The sequence below is a fragment of the Pangasianodon hypophthalmus genome, chromosome 19 (genome assembly GCF_027358585.1).
Source record: "Pangasianodon hypophthalmus isolate fPanHyp1 chromosome 19, fPanHyp1.pri, whole genome shotgun sequence".
NCBI classification, from domain to species: Eukaryota; Metazoa; Chordata; class Actinopteri; order Siluriformes; family Pangasiidae; genus Pangasianodon; species Pangasianodon hypophthalmus.
Window position 1 is genome coordinate 17213047 of NC_069728.1, and position 19235 is coordinate 17232281.

The 19235-nt window shown below is 41.6% G+C and overlaps 1 protein-coding gene across 16 annotated transcripts in view; it reads left to right on the top strand.

Annotated features, from left to right (window-relative positions):
- The window catches only part of afdna (afadin, adherens junction formation factor a), a 126260-nt gene that overhangs the window by 98065 nt on the left and 8960 nt on the right, over window positions 1-19235 (top strand). For all 16 annotated transcript variants that reach the window (XM_053242127.1, XM_053242124.1, XM_034313668.2 and 13 more), the window contains 8 exons: window positions 4049-4114; window positions 4228-4301; window positions 5601-5719; window positions 6519-6710; window positions 7212-7300; window positions 8463-8654; window positions 9782-10876; window positions 17528-17662. In XM_053242127.1, the coding sequence (XP_053098102.1) occupies window positions 4049-4114; window positions 4228-4301; window positions 5601-5719; window positions 6519-6710; window positions 7212-7300; window positions 8463-8654; window positions 9782-10876; window positions 17528-17662 (1962 nt within the window). The remainder of the gene's footprint in view (window positions 1-4048; window positions 4115-4227; window positions 4302-5600; window positions 5720-6518; window positions 6711-7211; window positions 7301-8462; window positions 8655-9781; window positions 10877-17527; window positions 17663-19235) is intronic.

Consider the following 19235-nt stretch of genomic DNA (forward strand, 5'->3'; position numbering starts at 1 on the left):
ATACATTTTATCCATTTATAGTTACATTTAATGCTGTGGAACATCCATGAGTTGACTGTTATCACTTGTGTTATACCATAAAGTTGTTCCCTCACCAGCCTCTCTTTCTCTCTCTCTCTCTCCTGAAGTTAATACAACAACAGCCAAAAAAAAAAAAAAAAAAAAAGCGTGTCATGTTACAGAGAAAACGGAGAGCGTAAACTCATCTGTCCCAAAGGTTTTCCCATGTTGGAAAACTTTACTGACACTGGAGACTCCTTCCATTAGTGTTAAAAACTTATAGAACTTCCTTACAAAAAAGAGTCACAATTTCTACAATTACACACGGTTTTAAATTTGTTTACGTGGACCGTCCACGATACAAGTCCCTGTGTAAATTGTTACTATAGAAACAATGACGTATTAGAACGAGCTCATTAGTATAATATATAATATATTATATTATATTATGTTCTTCTGACCATTGAGAATTGAGAATTCAACAGTGTTGTGATGTAGTAAAAAGTAGATTTTGTGTAAAATCGGTGCAGTAAACTGAAGTTTTGAGTTGTGTTCGTGTTCCACTGTGCTACTGTGAGTGCTCTCTAGAGTTTCTCACGCTGGGGCTTTTCTCTTTTCGCTGTAGCGTTTGGGAAACTTGTTCTCGCATGTGACCTTCAGCTCTTTACCCGTTAGCGTGTGAACAACTCGGCTGGAGAGCAGGTGTCAGGTGTCTACCTGCGAACAAATTCGAGGCACAAAAGGAAACGAATAGCTTCTTAGTGTTTAACGCGGAACCGTGATGTGATGGCATTAGTGGCCTTTCTCTCTGTGTGTGTGTGTGTGTGTGTGTGTGTGTGTGTGTGTGTGTGCACGTTCCCAGTGCTCAGATTCCTGCCTGTTGCGCTGTAGGTCTTGTTGTGTTCAGAGTAACAGGATGCATGAACAGGGGGCCTTTCTGTGTTTAGCGTCTTTGTGTCCACCGAGCATTGGATGCTCCCTCGGGACTTCTGAAATGTCCCCTTGTATCAAAAATGCCTCATGTGAGGCGGAGCCTGTGATATTGTGTAGATTGTGTAGATTTATAACAGCTTTTCATGATTCTGCGTCCAGACACAGAACAGCGTAGTGGTAGGTACTGATACTTACTCTTCTCTCTTCAGCTGCATGAGCTCCCTTTTATTTTATTTTGCTCACTAACAGCCTTCATTTTTCTATTTCCATGTCTCTTATGGAATTTAAACTTCGATCCTCTAGAGATTTGATCTGATTTAATCGTCATTCCCAAACGCATGTGGTGGTATGGAAACTTTTTTAGGCTGTATGAACGACCTCGCTCGTCTGAACATCCAGCCTTGAATACCGCCGCAGGCATCAATCACTTTTGTGTGTGCTCCGTGTATTCCATGTACATGCGTGGCTTTATGTGCGGATTTTGTGGACATGAGGCTGAAGGCTGTGTGGATTCCTGTGATGGTCAGTGCTGTGGGTGGGCAGCTGTATCGGTGGTCTTTATTGAGAGAAATTGCGAGTGATTCCCAGGCGGATTCTGTTTCCATCTCAGCCCACAGTCTGCTTCTCGCCTTCTTCCTTCACTTTCTAATAACATCAGCCGTTCTATCGGCTGCGCTCGGTTATCCCGGGCAGTAGATTACTCATTGAAACAATAAACAGCAGTTTCTCACTCAATTGCCATCTATCCACCTATAAAATGAGTTCCAGCGCTGGGCCTCCAGGCAGCATGACTGACTGTGTGTTTGGAGGACGTCCAGATGGAAGCTATTCCACCTGTTTGCTCTCGGGTTAGTGGTGCGAACGCAGCTCCATCTCCTGCTTTATAGAAGATGGAGGAGCTCTGAAGGGGCAGGTTCACCTCGCATGCCTTGTAATGCACTGCTCATTGTGCTGCATGGATGTGGGCTAGAGATGGAATAGAGATTTTATGGAATACTTCTTAACTGCCAGCGCCTGTTTTCCATGTAATCCTGTGAGAAGTGACTTTTAAAAAGTGCTGCCTGTGGGTTTTTTTTTTTTTTTTTGGTCACAAAAAAAAAAAAAAAAAAAAAACTTTTCAGGAGCGCAGTGTCCACATACTTTTTCCCCAAAGTACGGAGGATGAAGTAGCAGGCAAACAATGCGTCTTGTTAGTGAGCAAATATTAGGAAGTTTACGACATGTTGAATTGAAAATATTTTGTTTGCCAAAATTTCTTACTTTTATTTATTTCCATATTAGAATTTATATCTAATAATTTATTATTTTCAAAACTGAGCTGTTTAGTATGTAAGGGACATTTTTCTCTATGTTTCTATATTGCTTTGACATCATTAGTTCAAAAGGTCACTGTCTTTACTGACAATTCATTTATTTATCTCCATATAAAATTGAATATAAAATCAGTGGAAAAAAAAGTCATTATAGTACATAATGACGTTTGTTAGTGATCTGTTAGTGATTTGACATCACTGATGCCATCAAGCCAGGTTTTACTGTCAGATAGTCTTTAATAGATCTGTAATAGATACCTTTTTTTTTTTCCCCAAATATATTTCCATATTTAATGCACACACAGTCAGTCACACAAAAGCAGGCTTTTCTTCAGAGAGCTTTTTCTACACCAAGCAACTGGAAGAAAAAGTTCATTTATTCAAAGAGTTTATGACATATGTACTATTTTAGCCCAAAGGCAGCTTTAAGACTAACCCTGTGTTCACACTATCAAGTAACAAAACCACAGATGAGCCGTTATTTTCTACGCAGAGCTGTGATGTCGGCGATGGCACAACAAGCGATGTTTCAGTTGATATTTTCTAATTTTGACACAGTACACAACAGGCTAAAGTGACAAATCCAAACGACTGACTCGGATGATTCCTCAACCCAACCCTATGACGTGTGGTCCGACGTTTCTTCAGTTCTCCTCTCACAACTTTATTTCCTACGTACAGTTAGTTCCTATTTACTGTTTGACGGACAAAAAGGGAAGGAAAAACTCATAATCGTGGTTTCGTCTTATAATATAAAATATAGCTTGGAAGTAAGTAGCGGAGATACTTCCTCCGGTGAGTGTACAAAGCTAGTTTGCTTTGCTAATCTGAGAACAAAGTTAGTACGATGCCAGACGAAACGTGGAGCTAATGAGTGTGTAACAGCTATTACTATTGTAATATATAGTATATATATGTGTCATAGAGTGTGTGATGGTCTTGTGAGGTGCACGCACACCAATCTGAAAGATGATGAGCTTTTTCTTCAGATCTCTAAAATGCACAGAGGTTGAAAAAAACACACTCTTTGCTCTCTCTGTGCTGATTGCGTCCATCACACCAGTGCAGTTTCTGAGCTGTGTTTGTTCAGATGTGGACGTTACGCCGGCACGCTCGCCGCTATCCAGGCCGCTCTGGCTAGCGAGAACGTCAACAGAGTGGAGATTATCAGAAAGCGGATATGAAGCCTCGACTTTCTTACGCTTCTACTCAAATAGACGCTCTGGCAGCGTATCACGTGGCGTCTTCTTGGAATGACAAATCCAGGCTTTTGGGATAACAGACATAACAAAAGGGAGTCATAAAAAGCAAAGTACAGCCTTGTAAGGCTCTGAGCGTGATGTTACTGTGCCGTTGCTCTTCTGGGCAGGAAATGCCGTCATCTGCTCCGAATTAAGCGTCTCAAGGAGCTCGTTGTCAGACGTGGATGTGTAAGGAAAGGGAGAATGGTGTAAGTCTGTGATGTCTGAATGCACAGCGATGGTGGAGCAGTGATCTCTGAACCGAGCTCAATAATTACAGCCTTTTATGGGGATGTTTTTTTCGGGGGAACGAGTGGTTAATCTTCATGACTGCATCACAAAGCTCGCTTTCATCTGGTGTAAATTGATCTCATTCAACTCTAACTTTATTTCACCGCCAGCCCCCCCCCGAAATCCCAATAATCTAGGCTCCCTTTGTCATCCTGGTGTCTTTCCCTAGTTTAGGGTGTATAGCGTTTCACACTGGAATCCATTATGGAAATGGGAATGTAGGGGAATTCTTCTTTTTAACTGTGTGTGTGTGTGTGTGTGTGTTAATAGGGTGCTGGGCAGGAGAAACTTGGGATTTACATCAAGTCTGTCGTCAAAGGAGGAGCTGCAGACATGGTGAGGACATAAATATACAAAGCATGAGCTCAGTGCAGGCAATGATGGGTTTATGTCATGTAGGTAAAATAACACTTTGATTGTGTGTGTGTGTGTGTGTGTGTGTGTTTCAGGATGGCCGTCTGGCTGCTGGAGATCAGTTGCTCAGCGTGGATGGGAGAAGTCTAGTTGGACTCTCTCAGGAGAGGTACTTTCATAACCTTTAGTGCTTTTCTTTTCTTTCCTTTTTTTTTTTTCCTTCTTAAAGTTGGGTTTCTGAAGGAGAGTTAAAGCTTAGCATGTAATATCCTGTTTCTCTGGTGGGTAAGGAAGGAATAAAACACTTAAGGGCATTCTGTTATAGGAAAATAATCAACATAATAACGGGTGGTGTAATGAAACCACCTTGAAGATTATTTTCCTGTTACGGCACGTCCTGAAGTGTTTTTTCCTCTTATACCACAGCAATCTGACAATGATTACAGTGTTTTATTTATTAAAGAACGACACATCGTACTTTTTATCCATTTATAGTTACTTTTAATGTTGCGGGACGTCTGTGAAACAAGTTATTTCCAGAAGAATTCATATTACAGAGAAACCACAAAGCGTAAACTCCTCTGTCCGGAAGATGACAGAAAACTTAAAGTTACAGTTTTACCTCTGAGTGTTATAAAGCACTAACACTGGAGACTCCTTTCTTAAACGCTAAATAAATGTCTCCTTACAGAAAACGTCGCCATATCAATAATTTAGAATCGGTTTATGTGGCATGTCCACCATACAAACCTCTGTGTAAGCTGTTACTGTAGAAACAAGCACATTAATATAAAGCTGTGATTATAGAAACTTAAGCAACACCTCCTGACCAATCAGAACCGAGAATTCGGCAGCACTGTGGTGTAACATGAATATAAAGAAGACAGAAAGAAATATTTTAGTTGTAGAAAATGGACTCTAAATGTATATATACCCATATGAGGTTTCTTAATGAACTCCCAAATTAAAACTTCCCTCGTCCTGATGGCAGTGCTTTAGCTTCAGCTCTGCTATTCCCTTATTTCTGCAAACACCAGTACATTTCAAAACCCGAGCTGTTCACTTCAGTAAAATACTCATTTGTCTGTCAATAAAATCTCGTTTTGTCCTGTCACAGTTGTAATTATGAAGAAAAAAAAAAAAAAAAGTTAAGGTCCTTGACCTTTCAAATGGAAGAAGAAGAAGAAGGATGGAGGATTCGTGTCCGATTAAAAGCAGATGGTGTTTACGCTTTTATAATCGTATTTGAAGTTATAAATCTGAGGAATGTGACACTCGACACCAGTGTGGTTTTCTTGGTTGCTTTGAGAAGTTTGACATTTGGCCAGAAGTGAAGCGGGAGGTTTTTAGAAACGACTCGACTCTCCTGGTATCGGGATTGCTTTGTTGGCTTCGGTTTCTCACTTACTCAGATATGGCGTATTTATTGAGCGCTGTTTTTGTTCTGAGGCGTTTTTGTGTTTGTCAGGGCGGCGGAGCTGATGACTCGAACAGGCTCGGTGGTGACTCTGGAGGTGGCCAAACAGGGGGCTATTTACCACGGCCTGGCCACGCTGCTCAACCAGCCGTCTCCCATGATGCCGCGGGGTAAGAGGAGTGCAGCTTTAACCCTTCAGTCATATATCATCACTCTGAGAGTGTGAGGTGTACTACTGAGTGTGTTTACATGTACAGAATAATCTGATGATCAAATTATTACCATAATCAGATTTTTGCAGAGTTTACAAATACATTTCACTGGTATTTTTTTAATAAAAATGTGTTTTAAAATTGCATGTTTATACACTTGTCTTTAAATGTGCTGTACAACATTTTATTTATTTATTTGCATTGCAAAAAAATTATATTTTAACAAGTTCAAAATTCCTGAATATAGACAAACTCATCTAGTGCTTCCTATTACAAGATTACAAAAAAACCAAATGATTATTAAACTTGTTTCTAGACCCATAGTGGCTTTACAGTGTATATAACACTAAGTAACGAAAAAAAAGTTAAGTAGAGGGGAAAAAGAAGTAAAGACGTTTTTTTCATAATTTTTTTTATCTGAAATTAGATTATTCAGATGTATTAAATTATTCTTATTTTTTTGACAGCTGATTATGGCTTTACTCTGGTTTAGAGTAAATATGGCAGAATGCTATATACATGACACACAAATTATCGGAGTATAGCTGAAGTGAGATAAAAATCGGGTTTGTGGTGTACGTGTACACACACTGCATGATTAAAAATGCATTTATGCTTTATCTGAAACCATACATTCAAACTAATGCTAATGTTCATCCCCGGAATAAAGATGACTTGTTGGTGGTGTGTATTTGAGATCTTCCTCACACAGAGCTGTGTAGTTTTCCCTCATGTGCATCCCTGTTTACCCGCTCAGCATCAGACCGGGGCCGTATGGATAAAGGCAAAGCCAGGCCGAAGAGCGAGGGCTTCGAGCTCTACAACAACTCTGTGCAGAACGGCTCTCCGGAGAGCCCACAGGGGAACTGGGACTCGTACCCCGAGCAGAAGAGGGACGAGAGGCTGCTGAAGAACCGCGCAGATCACCGCTCCAGCCCCAACGTAGCCAGTGAGTGTGCAAACACGCTAGACAGGGTTAGAAAGGTTATCAAATACGGGTTCTTTTCTAAAAGTGGGTTTTCACTGATACTCACATTCGAGACCTAGATTTTATTCATGGCGATATAAAGCAATAAAATGAAGTTGTCCATAGGCAAAATGTTAACATATTCCCAAAAGTGCAGATGTAATGACAAGATATTTAACATTTAGGTATCCATATGAAGATTTTATTTAACTGCTTTTGAATTTCCTGACACTAGGTTGTGTATGTTAGGTGACGCAGCCATGTTGAACAAAAAAAATTACAGCGTATGAGAAACTGTAGTTCACGGTGTATAATATTATGGACTTAGATGGCAGCACTACGAGATTTTAATTTTAATATCTCTCTATAGAAAACAAAAAATGATCTAGTTAATATGCCCTCCACTTTGTCTTTATTTTCTGAAAGCCATGGCAGAAACAAACATTTTCTCTCAACTGTATTTATTTGTGACTGTTTTGCCAGATCAAGCCCAGAGTCCAGGGGGAAAGCCTGTGTATCCAGGAGCGCCGGGAAAAATCACCTCCGTCTCCACGGGCAACCTGTGTCCTGATGTGAGTGAACACCGTTAAACACCGTTAAACACCGTTAAACACCATCACCTACATTTAAATCAACTCAGAAACACAACCTTTAAATAGTTAATGACTGATTCTGATTATATCGAGTGGTGTTTGTAGTCAAGGTCACATTTTACTTTCATTTATAATAATAAAACCTATTCCGAGCTCAATTTATGATATCACAAAACTGCTTCTGACCAATCATATCCAATATGCAAATTAGTAGTGGATGATGTAGCACAGAGCCTACATACAAAGCTAGATATGTAACTGGCTTAAGTTTTGGATGTTATGGTAATATTTTGACCTGTTTTTTGTTACACAGCTCCTCTTTATCAAAGAAATTATCCCTATAAATAAAGTCAACTGGAATCACATGATAAGATTTGATAAGAATATGTTCGATGAGTGGCTCAGAAATGAAAAACTGACGCTGGCTACAATAAATAACCACAATTAACCTACACATTTAAATCATTTAAGTTTGTTTGTAAGATAAATGTGCAATGGTGAGAGCATTTTTTTTTTAAAACAGTTAAAGAGGTCCCTAACTGTTAAAAGTTTGAGAACCCCTGCCCTAGGTCATTTTCAAACATGTTAAACAATTTAATATAATGTAATATGCTACATAGATGCTGTTTTTATGGTTCTCTTTTATGTTCAGTGATGCTTTAAATGGGGTGCTCCAAGAAAATTCACTGGAGCTGTCACGGCTTGGTCCTGTGATCTCATCTGTTTTCTATCAGAGCATCAGAAGTTTGAAAATCCTCTCATTAATTCACGTGTCTCTGTCTGGGAAGCCGCAGTAGGCTCCGTCCAAAACAAAGGCATTGAAATCTTCATTTCTGTGTTCACTTCGAATCAAGTTTCCAGCCACTGTGTCTGATTAACTAACTAGCTCTGGCTGTGTTCTCTCTCTCTCTCTCTCTCTCTCTCTCTCTCTCTCTCTCTCTCTCACTCACACACACACACACACACACACACACTGGTTTCTCTGAGCAGAGCAGTCATTAGTCGATCTGTAACTGAAACACTACAGGAAGTGCTCCGTTTTCGTTAAATGCGGTTCTGCCCGTGGAGCCATCTGGATTGGCGCTGCATCTTCAAAGCCCAGCTTGTAATCAGCATTAATCCGTTCTGTCGTTCTTATTAGGAGGAACCATCCCCACCCCGTCCGGAGGCATACCCCATCCCCACGCAGACATACCCCAGGGACTACTTCACCTTCCCAGCCTCCAAATCTCAGGACAGGATGGGGCCTGGACCCGGGCAGGTCTGGCAGGGCGGCGAGCCTGAGCCTCTTCCTCCCATGGACGAGCATCACCATAACAACATGGCTATGCAGGTTAGCCAGGACAACATGTGCACGCAGATGTACTAGGGATGTAACAGAATATAAATCCATTATTCAGAGTGAACAGATAATGTGTTCTAAACAGATACAAAGAAAGTTTACAAAGCTCAAATGTTCACAGGGTATCAAATAAAAAAATAACGACATGAGGGGGATTAAAAATGACATTCCAGCACGCATCTCTAGTTGAGATTGATTATAACCTTGAGTGATATAGCTTAGGCCACACCCATTCAGTATTCAGTTACAGATAGTTGGAGCACTAAACAGGTTGACATCCGGAAAACCAAAAATTTGGAAAGTTGCTGGTTTTCAAGTCACGGCAAACACACAGAAAATTTTATTAAATGGATCAAATGTCAAATGCATATTTTCTCATTAACTAACATTGTACTCCAAGTATATTCAGTATAGGATCAGATAGAAGTGAAGGGTGACTAGCTAAAGCCCATCACCCAGTAAACTGTGTATTTATGTTAATAATGTATTTATTTTACCTTTATTTAACCAAGAGAATTATATTAAGATAGGATCTTGCAAAGAAACTGGCCACAAATCTAACATAGTCTGTTCAGCTTCATCTCCCTTCATCCCTCCTTTATATCTCCAGCAGTTTATACAGATATCACTGATGCACATACCAGGCTTCAGCAGATTACCTTTAGTCTGTTTAAATATAATATTTAGGCTTTACAGGGCTTGCATTTTCATAAAATCGGCACGTATTTAATTTCCTACCCATATATAAGACTATAGTAGGATAGGTTTGAAAAATGCTAAATGAAATATTATCTTATTTAAGATACGTAATTTTTGCTATTAAAATCTAAACTATATTTTTCTCATGTTTCTGTCTATTCTTCCCGACTGAGGTTTTTTTGGTGGCCTGTTGTGCTGCATACTTTTCCTACTTCCCTTGACACGCCCATGACTTATATACAGGGGCCAAGGAAAAGGAGTTCCTGAAGAAGAAGAAAAAAAAAAAAAATGACTCCAGTCTCTTGGCCCATAGTAGATATTTTTTTGTTTTCCTCTTTGTGTTTGATCTTGAAAATTAAAAAAGCCTTTTACTGAGATTTATTCTGATTGTGTGTGTGTGTGTGTGTGTTTCCTGCCAGCGGGTAGCACGCTCTCAGGAGGAGCTGTGTGACGTGCCCACTAGATACCCAGCCGAGCGAATGCGCCAGGATGACCTGCTCCACCTGCAGCAGCAGCAGCGGGAGGCAGAGTACCAGCGTGGTGGAGATCCCTGGAACCACCAGGTCTCCTCCTCTGTGGAGTCCAGCACTTCCAGCCAGGAGCATCTCAACAACTACTCCTCCTCCAGCAAAGCCCAGAGCAACCACAAGAGCGCCGCTGGCCGCTGGAAGACCCCTGGAGCGCCCCATCCCGGCCCGGTGGGTGTGTCCCAACCCTCTCGTACAGACCTGCCTCCGCCTCCTCCTCCGCCTCCACCTGCGCACTATGATTACGATCCGCAGGCTGACATGCCCCTACCCCCACCTCCCTCCGTCACCCAGCAGCAGGCCGCAGCCGACCGCAAGAAACGGGAGGAGCAGCAGCGCTGGTATGAGAAGGAGAAGGCGCGGCTGGAGGAGGAACGCGAGAGGAAGAGGAGGGAGCAGGAGAGGAAGCTGGGGCAGATTCGCAACCCTGCCATGCCTCCACCCGTCCTGCACAACAGCAGCCAGCACCAGCAGATGCCCCCACCTCAACAGATCCCCCAACCCTACATGCCCCCAGCTCAGCCTCCCCAGACGCAACTTCCCCGCCCTGAGAAACTGCCCACTCTTCCTCGAGCTCCTCCTCCTCCCGCCCCTCAGGACACAGTGATCCGGGACCTGCAGCCTCAGCAGCAGCCTCGCACCATCGAGAGGCGCGACCTGCAGTACATCACCATCAGCAAAGAGGAGCTGTCTGCGGCCGACAGCCTGTCGCCGGACCCGTGGAAGAGGGATGCCAGGGAGAAGCTGGAGAAACAGCAGCAGCTGCACATCGTCGACCTGCTCGACAAGGAGATCCAGGACCTGCAGGCCAAGCCGGAGCGCACGGCTGAGGAGAACGATCGCCTGCGCAAGCTCATGCTGGAGTGGCAGTTCCAGAAGAGGCTGCAGGAGTCCAAGCAGAGCGAGGAGGACGAGGAGGAGGAGGATGATGAAGACGTCGACACAGTGCTGATCATGCAGAGGCTGGAAGCGGAGAAGAGAGCACGGGTGAGGCGCTGTAGCACAGAGACGTCCATTACACTTGTCAGGGCAGAGATCAGGCGCTAAAAACCATGTGTAGTCTGTTTTGTATGGACAGTTTAGTGATGGATGCCATTTTTAGATGAGTTTTATTGAGATTTGGAGGAGAAATGTTACGAGAAAGGGTACGTGCACACTAAAAGCCATTTCACCGTCTGAAATTACGCTCCTATTCTTTTTAATTAGGGAATATATTCATAACCAGTGATGGAATAGTGAGTAAAGAAAACCTGCGTTGATCAGTCGGGACCTAAAACATAGGTCAGTGTAGATATTCTTGTCCACAAGTTTCCTGAAAAACTAATAAAAAAAAAAAAAAAAAACACAAAAAGTTATTCATAGCAATATCTGAGTTCACTGAGCTTATAGCGCAAAATTATAAAGATAAACATAGAAGAAACTTGACAGATCTTCCAGTTTGAGTTTACACCTCCAGGGTCCTGGGTTCCATCCAGAGCTCAGGTTACTCTCTGTGTGGAATTTCACACGCGTTCTCAGTCGTGTCAAGCGTGGGTTTCCTCCAGGTTCTCTGGTTTCCTCCCACCATCCAAAAACATGCCAGTAGGTGGACTGGCTAAGCTAAATTGCCCCTAGATGTGAATGAGTGTGTGTGGTGCTCTGTGATGGATTATTCCTGCTTCACGCCCAGTGTTTTCCCGGGATAGACTTCGGATCCACCTCCACCCTGACCAGCATAAAGCACTTAATGAGGATGAATGAATAGTAAAACAACCCTGAGCATCCATAAAAGGTGTGTCCATTAAACCACACACCGTTAAAATCCAATCAGAGAACACCTTCACGTGCAGGCAGATTAATGCGCTAAAAAAACCAAAAACAACAGTTTGGTTTAGAGCTCTGATTTGCGTATAGTATGTAATGATATAATAATATTACGATATGTCGTGCAGCCCTAATAGCTAGCTAACGAACATTGGATTCCATGCATTCATGATTGTTTGTAGACTCACTCTATCAAATGCACCAACGTCAGAGATACTTGCGTCGCTTGCAGTGTGCACGTACCATAAGAGTGTATTTTTAGCTTGCAGGTTTTGCACTTTCATGCATGTAACATGGAACTGAATGCAGTCCAGACCAAAATGAAGTCTTTTCAGAGAGTTTTTTTTTTTTTAGTTCAGGGTTTGAGTGTTAGGATGAATGTTTTTTTTGCGATGTGCACTTGCACCATGCTTATGTCATTGCTTTGCCATGCTGAGCTGCTGATTCCCGCTGCACTAGCGAGGGGGGGAGGGGTTTAGAGGCTGCAGGATGTCAAGCGCCGCCCTCGACGCCCGTGCTTGATCCATCTCAACCTACCACGTCCAAATCAGCACGACTCCTACGCCCTCATGAAGCGTCGCAACGTCTCTGATTCACTTCCATCTAAACCTCAAAGGCTTAAAACGTCTCATTACCGGAATCATGCAGAGTCTGACTTCTCATAGTTCGCCTACTCTAATCCTGATTACCTTAACCAATAGTCTCCAGCACATGAGTGCTAACCAAGCATAATCATTATAAATAATCTCCTCATTAATGAAATGCATGTACTCAGTCTCAGCAGAGCTAGTTCTTCTAAAAACTAGTGGATTTTCTAGGATTTTCAGGAATGCCCTGATTTAAAGTTTATCAATTCCTTCAATTAACCAAATAAAATGAATGTTTTTCAGTCTAGTTGCTATCTACAGTATCTGCAGTGTATGTGCGTTTACCACCGATAAGAATTTCAACACGTTTCTCCGTACTGAGAAGGAAAAACAGAAAAACTCCACACTCAGTGATGATAAGAAGTCTAAGGGCAGTTGTCGAAGATAAAAAGTCGAACAATATCTTTAACCTATGCGACTGTTTTAGGAATGAGTCTAGCTTAAGTGTGTGATGGTGTTTATGCTCTTTGGACCATTTCGAATTGAACAATAAAGGTATTAGAGACGAGCAGTAAACGTGAGAGAAAAGCTTACAAAACTGCACTTGGAGATTTTTCTTCCAACTGGAGCAAAGCAGCAAAAAGTCATTCTGTTTACTTTACACGTTCTTAAAGGTTTTGTGGTTTCGGCTCTCTGTCATACAGAAGTTGAGGCACTTCCATGTTTACTTTAAGCTATGCACAACCACAAATATTCCAAACGAACAAATTATATGGATTAAAAGTTTGAAACGTGCGGATTAAAACACTTGGGGACGTGCCGGTATAGGAAAGTAACCAGTGACTGGGTGGTGGAATGAAGCGGAGTCACTGCTGCCACCCTGAAGTTCATTATTTTCCTATAAAAGCACGTCTAAAGTGTTTTATTCCTCTTGTACCACAGCAGTTTATCGGTGAAACAAGTTCGTTCTTTTTCTCACTTACGTTATAGAAGGTATAAAAGTCATTCTCTCAGCAACCTCTTGTTTTTTTTCTCTCGTGAAGTTAATTAGACCAAAGAAAAAAAAACAAAAACGCAGCTTGTCGTGTTAACGAGAAACCGTACACTCGTCTGTCCGGAAGACTTTCCTGTGGACGAAAAGCGGTGACAATGGAGACTCCTTCCATCCACGTTAATGAAACGTCTCCTTATCAACAGTTAGACATTTATGATGTCACTATCTTATTCTTTTCTTATTAGTCTTGGATTACGTAGCGCGTCTGCCGTACAAGTCCCTGTGAATGAGCTGTTACTATAGAAACGATAATGTATCAGAGCGTTATTATAAACATATGATTTCGATTACAAGCAGGGACACTGTCACAGATCCTGTTATAAAAGTACTCGGAATTCGACAGCTGCCTTTAGACTTCCATTGTAAGTGAGTTTAAAGTAGAGTGTAAGTTCTTGTTCATGGTAATCATGTTGGATTAGGTGGAAAAACAGTGAAATATCCCAAACACCAGGCTAATCTCTCAGTCCTGCAGAGTAACACATCCTCAAAGGCTTATTCCAGCTGCTGACATGTTTGAGAGCTGTGCCGACGGCCCCGCTCTGCCTCCTGCAGAGAGCCTACGGTAGCCGACAGCAGGAACGTTTTACCTTTTATAGTCAGCCGAGCGCTGAGAGAGGAGGTCAGCTCCTGGTATTTGAAGAGAAAATATTGCCCATGCTTGAGCAGGGGATGATGGGGAATGATGGGCAAATTCCTTGCCAAAGCCCGTTCCGTGCAAGTGTGTGTTTGCGGAGAGGAAGCGGGCCGCGGGCGCTAATCAATCCCACTCTGCCCAGGAATGTCACTGGCAGCGCAGCAGCGCGCGTTTTCACTTTTATCTTCTCTTGCCCTTACACTACCTCCTCTTCTTTTTTTTCGTATTGCTTTGTTCTTTCTCACGCCTTATAATCTTCTTCCTGCGCTGTTCTTGATGATTTCTTTCTTCCCCTCTCCTCCTCCTCCTCCTTCTCCCTGCAGCAGACTGCTGTCCCAGCAATCTCTGTTCTAGACTTGGTACGTTCTCTATGCTGTTAATGACACTCTCTTCCTGTTTTTCCGACTCCACCTGTGTCTCCTCTCGCTCATTCTCTCCCCCTCATGTGGTCGTTTGGTTTCGCTCTTCTCTCTATCCGAGGGTTCTAGCGGGAAGGGGGAGCTTCCACAGGGAATCCATCCTGGGGGTGTGCGTCGCTGTCGTTCCTTTTCCTAGATAAACTTAATGTTTATTAAAGTTAATAGAAGACATGATGTAATTTAACCTTAATGTCAAGTCCCTGAGTGACACAATCAGATCTAAATTGAGCAGGGACCTGCTCCTGGATTTGCAGAGAGCTGGATTTGTCAAGCTCTGTGGATTTCCGAAGCTCTCGTTTCAGTGTGGTTGAACGTGAGAAGGGAGGGCTGGTTGGTGCATGATCTGCTGGCCCCCTCTCTCCTGCAGCGAAAGCCTGGCCGCATGCTCAGGTCTCAGCGTCAAACCGCTCTCTCTCTCTCTCTCTCTCTCTCTCTCTCTCTCTCTCTCTCTCTCTGTTCTCAGCTTTGTCCATGCTGCTGTGCTCCTCATCTGTGCTGTGCTCTCTTTTCCTTTCAGTCTCCTACATATCAGGGTATTGCGTTACAAAGTCTACTTGTGTGAGATTTTTTTGTGATTGTTTTTGTGGTCAGTGAGTGTTAATGTTCGGGTCTTGCATGTATGTGAAACACATGTTGGGAGTCACAAATATCCAGTTCAATGGCATGCCAGTGTTTATGTGCATGTGTGGCTGGTGTGTGTATGTGCGTGTGTGCTGTGTGTGTGCGTGCAGTGCCAAAGGGTCCTAGTAGTGGCACACTTATTTACCCAAGAGACATGTTTACAACATAAATAGCGAATTAGAAGGTATGGGATGTGCGTGCTTATTCGAATATCCATGTATCTCAACTCAAATGACATGAATCCAAGGTATAATGCAGCGTTCGTTGACTTAACCTGTGCTCACATCAGCCTCACGTCTCTTAAATCACTCTACACTAGTCACTACTGAACATTTGTATCTCTAAATTACTTCCAATCAAGTTGCCATGGTTACACTGGTAGCACCAGGCTACTGTTGTTAAAAACAGCACAGCTACCTACATGATCTGTGATCAGTAACGTACATATTGACCATAGATTCGTTTGAAAAAGATGTTTTACATTTTGACCGTAAATCAAATTTCTTCCGGCTAAAAAAAACAGAAGTTCAGGAGAAATCACTTGTGTATAAATGTCTACATACAGAAGGTATCCCAGTGTCTGAATGAGTCTAAAACAATGTTCCTGCTGTTTGATGCAGAGGTGCCAATATTTATGGTTTCGCTGTAGCGTTATGAATTTTGACCCCTTGGCTCAGGGGCATTATGGGAGACACCTTGAAAAATGGTGCAACCAATTACTGCAGCTTGATGTACTTCTGGACAAAAATGAGCCACCTAATTCATCAACATATGCTAGTGTTCACTTTTCTTGCTAGCTCTGTTGACACCTTTGTCGATAGAAGTGTATAAAACAAATAGAAGTGTATAAAAACACCAGCGATGTTCTGTTTTTGGTAAATCAAGCATATCAAGTTTGTAGCTGTCTCACTGACTGTTTCACGAGCTTCGACTAGGACACGAATATCTGGGGAAAAAAATAAATAAATTGGCCCTGCCCACTTTCCCGTCATCAACGGTTACACTATGTCCTGTTGCTGTTGTAATGTAATGTCATGTAACTGAGACACGATGCAACAAAATGGTGGGAGACGTTCGTTTTCAGTTCATGTGAGCACAGCGTAAGTGGAAACTGGGACGTTTCCAACCTCCAAGTAGGAAAAAATTCATCTAAACAGCCCTCCAGCTTGTCATTTGTTTCTTAATAGCTCTGACGTCTCTGAGCGAGAATCCAGTGACGTTATTTAACACGTCAGCACCCATAGTACAAATAAGACCAAGAAACCATAGCATGTTTAAAGCCTTTTCAGCAGGCTTTCAAGTTTTTCTATTTGTGTATGATCGGCTTTAAGATCCCTAATTACAGGAGGATCGTTGCATAATTGAAAAGTGTTTTGTGCAGGACATTTTAATCAAACTGCACGCTTTCATGCTTGCCTACTTTTTAAATGAAGGAAACACTAACCAAACTGGTCGTCCTGGCCGTTTATAAAAGCTGTGCGAGAGGATTTTTCACAGAAGCCAAACAAGTGCGTGTGTGTACAGTGAGTTTCAGTTTCTCCAGAGTCAGAAAGTTTCCGAATTGTTATGAGCGCAGTATAAATATAAAAAGCTCTGATTTTAAACTGGGGTGTTGCATTAAAAAAAAAAATTTAAAACAATACATCGCTGCAGAACTAGACTTCAGAAAATCAAATTTAGTGTGAAGAGAGTGAAATTAAAATTTATATTAAAAGTATAAATCACTAGCAACATGAACAGGAGTTAAAACAGTATATTGTAAAGAGAAAACAGTAGCTTCACTTTAAACAAAAAATAATAAGAAGAAGAAATTAAACATTATTAAAGGACACAGTTACACTCATCTTCCTCATTTACACCTGGGTTACTGTCAGTCCAACGTATTTTTCTCTATTTGATTCAATCTATCTTCAGCTAACTTCCTAAGGCGTTTGTAATAAGGAATAAAATAAATTACATATGAGTGTGAAATTTAAAACAAAAGGTTTTAGGCTGAGTGTGTGACTTAAAACCACAAATAATATACCATCTTTTTTGTTTGTTTTTGTTTTACTGTTACAATACACACTCCACGTCAAGGTCAGTTACTTTATGGCTGCATGAAAAAAAAAAAGTTCTTTAAAGTTTATTTAATTTCCCGTTAAATACAAGTTGCTGAACAGTGTGGATATTCGAATAGCAGAAATGGTTAAAGCACACATCTGAGCACATCACCTGTACAGACGGAGGATTGGCGTGACTGCGTCTGAATTTCAGTGAAATAAATCGAGGCATTCACACCGTTTCCCATATTCATTATTTTTAGTTTGTCATTTAAAGGACAGTAGGAAAAGTAGGAACTGAAATGGACTGAAATACAGAGCAATTAAAATGCACTTTGCCACTATTAGGATAAGTTCATTTGTTTGCTAAATACCATAAAAAATGGTGTTAGGAGTGAAATCCAGGCCTTGCACTATACTCATCTTATGCGTGTACATGCGTGTGTGTGTGTGTGTGTGTGTGTGTGCACCCCGTCAGCTGCAGGACGAGGAGCGGCGACGGAAGCAGCAGCTGGAGGAGATCCGTAAGCGCGAGGCAGAGGAACGAGCCAAGCAGGAGGAGGAGAGACGCCGGAGAGAAGAGGAGCGAGCCAGACGAGAGGCCGAGGAGAAGGTACACCAGGCTGAGTGACCTGAGAGCGCTCGACACCCGGGAGAGTCACGCTCAACAAACATGACCTTAATCACGCTATTTCACTTTCAGCCTTTTCCTAATGATAGAGTGGTGTAGGTGTTCAGGAGAGGATCAGGTTCTGTATTTTACATTTAAGAACAGATGATGATGATGATCTCTACTACACTTTAGGCTTTGAGTATCCCTTGATCACTAAAAGCCCAGTCACACTAGCTTTTCACAGCAAAACCGTGCAAGTGGAATTACATTTATATATTATATATGCGAGTTGAATTCATCCAGATCAGCTGTTTCATTACGGTTACATTTTACAAGCTAAATCTCTCGCTCTCTCACTCGTTCACTATCGACTGCTCTAAATAGAACACTATGTAGGGCAGAAGTGAGCAAGGCACCAGACTGAATTTGTACAACGCTGACTGGTGAGTGCACATCATCATAAGTAAACTGCTGTTACATAATTATACAATCCAAACATTACAAACTACCTAGCAACGCAAAGCCCATACAAATACAAAAGTATTAACAGCTAATAGATACCTGTTGACTTTAATGGTCCTTAAACACCCTTTTTTTTTTTTTCACGTTTATATGAAATGAAAGAAATCGCTATGCTTTGTGCTACTTAGTGTGGAAGTAGTGTGCATCGGTTAATGTACAGTGTACACGTCTTAATAATATAGTGCACTGTAATATAATATAATATGGACATCACTACATCAAAAATGGAGATAATTTTACCATTGTGCAAGATAGAACTTCTAGAAGTGACTAAAAATTATTTCTTTAAAAAAAAAAAAACACCATGGTACGCAGTCAGTCGATTATATGGTAGAACTGTGTTTTACATTGTTCTTTTTTATTTACTTTTTTCATTTTTATAAATACAGTTTAAGGTCGACAGGATAGCTAGCAACCAATAACTTGACAACAAACTCCAAATTTCTAAAACTGTGTTTATAAATTGCACCTTTAGTTTATTTCATAAGCAAGGCTGCAACAAAGTAGGACTTTGTTTAATCGCCAGTCTTAAAGTTCACGCCTATGTTGCATGTTTCTAACGTGACTGCGGCTTTAACCCAACTCTAAAAGCATTCGTTTTAACACTGTCTATATCTGATCTGAAATTGCAACACTAGTTTATAAGCAAAAGCCAAAATACTAGTGGATTATCTTTGTAGGGACCCTGATTTTATTGTGGACAAAAAAAAAATGTTATGTTTCTTAATTTCCAGAAGGAGTTGAGTGTGTGTCGTTATTAACATTGACCTTTATTTAGGGTTTAGTGTAGTTTTATACAGATGAGCTTGTATCGGTAGAGAACATTTCAGCCAGAATGTAGAAGTTTAACAGGGTGTTAGCTCAGTCTGTGTAGCACCTCTGTGTTACATATCCACAGTCTCAACTGCTTATGAAATGTTTCACTGGGCCATTAAATTTACCAGCGGTCTGAACGTCCATCATTCATCACAAGTGCTCAGTGAGAAGCTCATCTCAGTGTGTGGCCATGCCTGTGCGTCACCTTCAGACCACTGGGAATTTAGCGCCCAGT